Source organism: Suricata suricatta, chromosome 2 (assembly GCF_006229205.1).
Source record: "Suricata suricatta isolate VVHF042 chromosome 2, meerkat_22Aug2017_6uvM2_HiC, whole genome shotgun sequence".
NCBI classification, from domain to species: domain Eukaryota; kingdom Metazoa; phylum Chordata; class Mammalia; order Carnivora; family Herpestidae; genus Suricata; species Suricata suricatta.
Genome location: NC_043701.1, coordinates 106,386,776 through 106,394,100, shown reverse-complemented (window position 1 = coordinate 106,394,100; position 7,325 = coordinate 106,386,776). Strand labels below are relative to the sequence as shown.

At 41.9% G+C, this 7,325-nt stretch overlaps 1 protein-coding gene across 1 annotated transcript; it reads right to left on the bottom strand.

The window, feature by feature from the left end:
* Positions 1 to 663: 663 nt before the first annotated feature.
* MAP10 (microtubule associated protein 10) lies at positions 664 to 3,891 on the bottom strand. The gene has a single exon (XM_029914859.1). The coding sequence runs from the start codon at positions 3,889 to 3,891 to the stop codon at positions 1,168 to 1,170; it is 2,724 nt and encodes a 907-aa protein (XP_029770719.1). The 3' UTR covers positions 664 to 1,167.
* Between the last annotated feature and the right edge of the window lie 3,434 nt (positions 3,892 to 7,325).

Sequence of the window (7,325 nt, the reverse complement as noted above, 5' to 3'; positions counted from 1 at the left end):
AATATATAAATAAATATTCAAACACAGAATAAGGTCTAAGTATAAAGCCAATAGAATAAATGATCACGAGACTTCATAAAAACAGACTTTCATACTCTAAAAATAACTTTGGAACAACCTGAAATAAATAGAATAGAACAATAAATAGAATTTCTATGTAAGAAACTGGAAGACACCTTTCTGAGCTCCCTTTTCCAAACAGGATTTTCTGCAGCTTATTCTTAGGATTTTCACTCGTTTTGACTGCTTAATTCGATCTCTTCCCATTAGTGTATTTTAAATGCATGGCTTTCATTAATTTGCTCAACACATGCTTTTATCACATTCCAGCCACGTGCCAGACTGTGCTAGATGCTAAGACCATACTATACTGGTGGGCAAGACAGATATGCTCCCTTCCCTCACAAGACGTAAGCTTAACAGAAGATAAGCATTAATCAAGTAATCATACAAACTGTGTTAAAATAAAAAAAAGAATAGAGCGCTATGATAGTATATAAAAAGGACTTCACGTACTGGGGATATGGGATGTGTACGTATTCAAGATTTCCCGAAAGAATTCATCTCTATATAAAACAGTATGCTCTACCTGCAGGGGTATTTCTTTTATTTTATTATTATTATTATTTTTTATTTAAATAGTTTATTACCAAGTTGGTTTTCATATAACACCCAGTGTTCTTCCCCGCAAGTGCCCCCCTCCACGACAATCACCCCCCTGCAGGGGTATTTCTTAAATATTTTTGCATTTTTCTGCATCGCACACAGTAAGTTCTTCTATATTTGTTAAACGATTTATCCTCATTAAAACATATTCCCATTAAAATTATATCCTAATTACTAGCCTTTTGTTTTTAATGGCATACCTGAAGTCAGCTTTAGGATGACTGATACTTCAGATGGATACTTTGAGAGACAGTTTAGAAAGGATACTTTTATTCTTAGAAGATTAAACAACTTAAATCTTACCTAGATTATAAGGCTATTTCATGATTAATTTGGTCAAACTTAACAGATTACTATGTAGATATCAAAATAACATGTATATTTCTTAAAAAGAATTATTCATATAAATTATGTACTAAAATACAGAGTTATTAAAAATTGTTTCAGTAACAGTACAAGTAGGTTCTAGAAAAATGAAATGTTTTTTAAAAGCACGTATTTTCACATCGTATATCCTGGAAGTTTATTTATCACTAATTCGCAAATATCTCTGCATTGCTTGGAAATACTTAGTGAATCAACTTCATCATCTTCCTCAAGGTGATCTGGTATGCTGCTATCCAGAACATTAAGTTCTAGTTCTGAGAAATTAGATGGCAGGTATGAACTCACTTGAGATGTCCGAGGTGACTGGCTTTTTTCTGGAGATTTGCAACCAACCTTTGTTTTAAGTTTAACAACTTTAGAATTATGCAAACTGTTTCGATCCATCTGGTTTTCTTTTTCCTCAGTCCAATGTGATACAGATAAATCACTGGTGGAGATACTAGAATCTTCCTCCAAACTTTTATCTGGAATCCTTGAAATATGAGATCTCTTATGTGAGTGCACTGGTGATCCAGCTGAAAAAGGTGGACTGAGAACAGAACTCTTTTCACTGCTGTTTTTTCTTTCAGACGGTCTTGTTTCACTAGACTTACTTGTGTCTTGATTATGTTTTGGATTTTCTGCTGCTAGACTGCTACCATGAGCTTGTAAAATTCTGCTAGTGTCGTCGGTGGTAGAGATCTCTTCGGAAAAGCAAAGGCTGGTGAAGTCATCTGAATACTTTAGTTCTGAGATGCTTTCAGAGCTACTATTTCTACTTGGTTTACTTTCACTCATATCATCAGTATAAATGGCCTCATCTGTGATTTTGACGTGTTTATCCACTATTTCTTTATCTATTACAATGCTGTCAACAACTGCAACCTGTTGGAAAACACACGGACTTTGGGTTTTCCTTTCCATTTCTCTTTCCAAAATACCTGCATGAGTAAACCTTTCTGGGACAATGGAATTAGGAGGACTCAAAATTTTTTCCAATAAACCATTATTTGTTCTGTGTGCACCACACTCTACTGTTTTTTCAGTTGCACATTTCAGCTTAGTTTCTTTAGCTGTGCTGGGGTCATCAAAACTACCAGTGAATTGCTTTGAGGTATCACTGTTTTCAGCAAAAGATGCCTCTAATTCCGAACACTTCTCTTTAGGCAGTTGATGTGGCTCCTGAGGTTGTTCAGCAAAGCTAAATACTTTAACTTTGGATGATGGAATCCTGAGTTTTGCACCCAACATTTGTGCTTGCATTTTTCTATACTGTTCTCTTTTTTCATGTACTACCAACATACCAGGATTTGTTTGCTTTAAACGCAGTTTCAGTGTATTCGTTAGGCCGTAAAGCAGCTTCCCCCTTGGACCTCTTTTGGGGGGGTTACCACTGTTCTTTTCAAAATATTTACCTTTTTTGAGGTTTTCAACTTGGTTCTTTTTATACTGAAGATGCGCTGACTTGTCATTTTCCCCCATAGAAAGCTTGCCCTTCTTGGACTCAGATTTACACGTGCATTTGGCAGAAGATTCTGGGGACTTCTTTTCCTCAGTTCTATACAACCAGGCTAAGTGAGGATGTATTTGAGTGGGGCCTGCCACAGGTCGGTTATATAACAGGGACAACTCAACCAACAACGCGTTTAACAAAGGCAGCTGCCTTATTGTATCAATTCTACTTTGTTCAGTTTGCACGTGACCTGCAGTTTGATTGCTTGCTCTTATATCCTGAACATGTGGAGGATTTATGAGCTTTGGAGGACCTCCATGTGTCCCAGAATTAGTATGTTTCAGAGAATCACTATGTGCTGGGACATCTACATGATTTCCCTCCAGAAATATACCATCCAGTTCCTCAGGTGCATTTATCTGAGGCTTAATGGTGACCGTACCCTGTACAGGCGGCGTCTTTTCTTGGGTCAAATGAGTGTAATACAGAGGAGGAGGGCAAAATATGTTGGCTTCGATGTCCAACCCTGTGAGTTCCTGATTCGGGGGGCTAACGTTCCTCCTACCACCAGAATCGGAATAAAGAGAGCTGGTTTTGCAGTGCTCCACAGAAACTGTGTTACCAGAGTTGGTCTTACTACGGAAAGCTACTTCCTTCAAATCCTTATGTGCCTTTGGGATTTTTAAACTCAGAAGAGACTTAGCATCGCTTGGGAGTGGTTCTGGGTTTGGCCGCTGTTTCTCCTGTGGGGTCTGGGCGCTGACCGCGACGCCCTCCATCCCAACTGCCGTGGTAGCCCCTGGGCGCTCAAGATGGCCCAATAAGCTGCTTCCCAAATCAGTCAGGCGGTAGCACAGGGCAATGTCCCCAATCCGCTCCCCGACTTGGTTATGCAGAGGGAAACGTCCTCGATGACCCTGGGAGCAGCCAGAGGCGGCGGCCTGTCCCAGGACCTTGTGGGCGGCGGCGGCCAGAGAGACGCTACAGGCGCCCAGAAGCCGCGGGGCGGGGGTCGGGCGCCCGGGGGGCAGCTGCAGCAGCAAGGCATGAAGCGGCTTCTGACGGAGCAGGCCGTGCAGGGTGGCGGGGTGCAGGCGGAAGAGACAGGACTTGCCGCGACCGAAGCGGACCAGGCCGGGCTGGGGCTCCGGAACTGGGGCGCCGGGGCCGTCAGGAGGGTAAACCAGCAGCGTGGGGAAGTCCAGCAGGCGGAAGGCCACTGCGGGGCACAGTCCGCGCGACATCCGTGGTAGCGATGCCTCCTCCTCCTCCTCGTCGTCCTCTTGCTCCTCCTCAATCTCGGCCACGGACGGGGGCGGCGGCGGCGGCGGCAGCCCAGCTTCAAGACGCACCCAGTCTACGAGCAGCTCCAGCGAGAAAAGCCGCTCGGACACGGGCGCCGCCATTGCTGTTGCCCCTGGAGACGCTTAAGTTTGGTTCTCGCGAGAGACTGGAGATCACAGCGCCTGTCTCTGCTCTCTCGCGAGACTTACAGGGGCGCCCCTGCAGATCTAGGCTGCTGCGGCCGGCCGTGGGAATTCTCTTCATTGCTCAATGTATTTTCCCATCCAGACTCGGGTTTACACGATTGCTTATGAAACCGAGGAATGATAATATGATGGAAAAAACAACCAAACCGACAGACTTATTTTTTTGTTTTGGTCACGTTTTTATTCATGCAGCTCTCATGCAATTTTGAGGTGAGGTCAAATTTATCTGAGGAAAATTGAAAGTAAATCAGGACTCCCTTTCCAGACCCCAGCGCTAAAGAAAGCCAATTTGCTCTCCAGGGGCGGCCTTCCTTGGCTGCTGGTCCCCCCAAAAGATGATGACACAGCTCTGCAGCCGTCTGGGAGCCTCTGGGTGAATTATGGTGGCTCTGAGACACACAGGGGCTGTGATCACATTTCCATTTGAGCAATCACCGTGTGTGAGATTGATGTTAATGATTCCATTTAAAAACAAATAAACACACGCACACACAGTTGACACAGTTGGGGGGGGAGGATATCTTATAACACTATTCCAGATTTTCAAGGAGACTTCTAATCTCAGTATGTTAGCCAGCTAGATTGAAACCAAGACAAATAACAAGAGAGCCTTGAATGTAAGTAAGGAATACAGACTGTAGTCTGTACAAGCTGTTTTGAATGAATATGTGTGATCATTTCAGCGTTTAGAAATGTAGCAATACAAGTACAAAGGGTGGATTCTACTAATAAGAAATTGAATTCAGAGCAATCTGCTGGGAGACTTTCTCAGTGGTTCAGGAGACAGAGAATGATGGCCTGAACTTGGTCAGGGTCAGTGGAGAGGAGAAAGAGGTGACAGAAGAGGTATATGTGATAGCAGAATTTGGAATTTGGTGACTAAGGGAGAGAAGTTATGGGTGATTTTTTTTTTTATTTTTTGCTACTGAAGGAGAAAACAATGTAGATTTGAGATATATATGTATGTATATAATTTTTTAATGTTTATTTATTTTTGTGAGAGAGAGAGAGAGACTCCGCAAGCAGGGGAGGGGCAGAGAGAGAGGGGCACAGAGGATCCAAAGCAAAGCAGGGCTCTGTGCTGACAGCTGAGAGCCCAACAGAGGTTTCGAACTCTTGAGCTCGTAGATCACGACCTAAGCCAACGTCGGATGGCTAAGCAACTGAGCTGCCCAGGTGCCCTGATTTGATATATATTTTTTTAAGAGTTTCTTGGGTTTGGGGGATTATAGAGTTTGCGGTTCCTGCCAGACATTATGTTTAATTTTAGACAGCTTTATAATTTATAGTTAAATTACATTACATCGAAGCTCAGAAGAACATTGTGACGCTCAAGGGAAATTCAGAATTTCCCTTGAAATTCTGAGGGATTTGATGCTTTAGTGGGAAGACTGAGGGAGATTTTGTTGCAGTGTATGAGTAGAATATACTAGTTTTGGCCTTGAGAATCTTACTATCTATTTGCAGAGGAAACATTTATCAAGGGACATGCTTAATGGATGGATGACACAGAGCGCATTCTGCTTAAAGTCTTCTAGATACGGCTCATAGTGCAGAATATCAGCACTTGCATGTCTTCTGCATGCAGACAGGTAAACCAATGTCCTTTTATAAGGACATGGCTTCTATAATATGTTAAGTTTCTGCAGGGATATTATGTTCTTTGCCCAGATACCCTGTATATTGGTATTACAATATATGAATAATATTTTATAATTGTAAATCATGCTAAATTTAACAAGTCAGGCTTATATGAAAATTAAAAAGTTTCTACATTCATAGACCATACATGGAGAAATAGCACAGTGTAATGGCTGAGAGCCCGAATTCTGCAGGCAAACAACTTGGCTCACGTCCTGGCTCTCCAGCCATATATTAGCTTCTCAACAATTTGTTTCTCATCTTCCTCACCCAAAAATTTAGGTAGTTATAGCATCTACCTTATAAAACTATTGTGATATTAGTATTATAGGAATATAGTATACTATGCTAAGTAGTATACTATATTTATATAGCCTAACACATAGCAAATACTTGCTAAAATAAATATCATTTACTTATTATTTACCATTAGCAGCCTTTTTGAGTTTTTTTAAAGTGCTAAGCTAGGAGTTAGAATAAGTAATTTATCTGCCATGGGTCTATAGTTTTCAATCTGTAAAAGTTCATATGCTCTGTACTCTGCCTTTCATGTGGTAGCCAACTGTTCTTGTTGCAGGAAAAGGCAGGACTGGGCAAGAAACTGTGGATTAATGCACAATAATACATTAAGATATAAATCTGCTGTGCAATATTAAGGAGTTGGAAGTTTTTTGTGTGTGGAGGGCTGAATTAGGATGTTGGCAATGGTGTGGAGAGAAATAAACAGACTCGAGAAATACTTCAGAGAGAGATTTAATGGGACTGGTTGACTGTGAGGTATGAGAGAATGGAGGGTGGAGTCCAGGTTTCTACTTTAGGCGGTTAGGTCGGTGGGACAGATACAGAGAACAGGGAGCTGTTTGTAATTGCTGTGACACAAGAAGGTGAGAGGCCAGAAGAGAAAACTATGAGCTTCCATGTCGGATATGTTGAGTTTGGCGTAGTCGTCCTGCATCTATCTAGGCTAAAGGTGTAAGTTGAAGGAGAGATCTGGACTGGAAATACAGGTTTATGAGACATGAGATGGAGAGGGTAACCTAATTTCTTCATATAAGGCATAAATAAATTTGGTAATGAGACTTTTTTTTCTCTTTTATGAGAGTTATCTCAGGACTGTGCATATTGTAAGAATTTGGCTTGATTGGTAATAATTAGAAGCACATATGATCAGATATGATGCTGACACCCTTTTCTGGGGGAATAACTTCAGTGTGAAAAGAGACAAAGTCAGACTCCTTAACTAAGATAAGGCATGATGGGACTTCAATAATTTTGGGAGGAAATGGCAACTGGACTAGTGAAACTGATTGAGCTGTGCATCTGGCTTTTAAAAGGCAGACAATAGGGGCACCTGGGGGGCTCAGTTGATTAAGCATCTGACTTCAGCTCAGGTCATGATCTCACAGTTCATGAGTTCAAGTCCCCCATCAGGCTCTGGGCTGACAGCTCTGAGCCTGGAGCCTGCCTTGGATTCTGTGTGTGTCTCTCTCTGCCCCTCCTCCACTCATTCTCTCTCTCTCTCTCTCTCTCTCTCTCTCTCTCTCTCAACAACAAATACATATTTTAAAAATTAAAAAAAAAGAAGGCAGACATTACCTTACCACCATAAGGGCTATGGACTCAAAGGCATGGATGGGTCCATAGCAAGAGCTGTAACAAAATGGCAGTCATGAATTAAGTATTGTATTCTGGATGGCTGGTCTACTTTG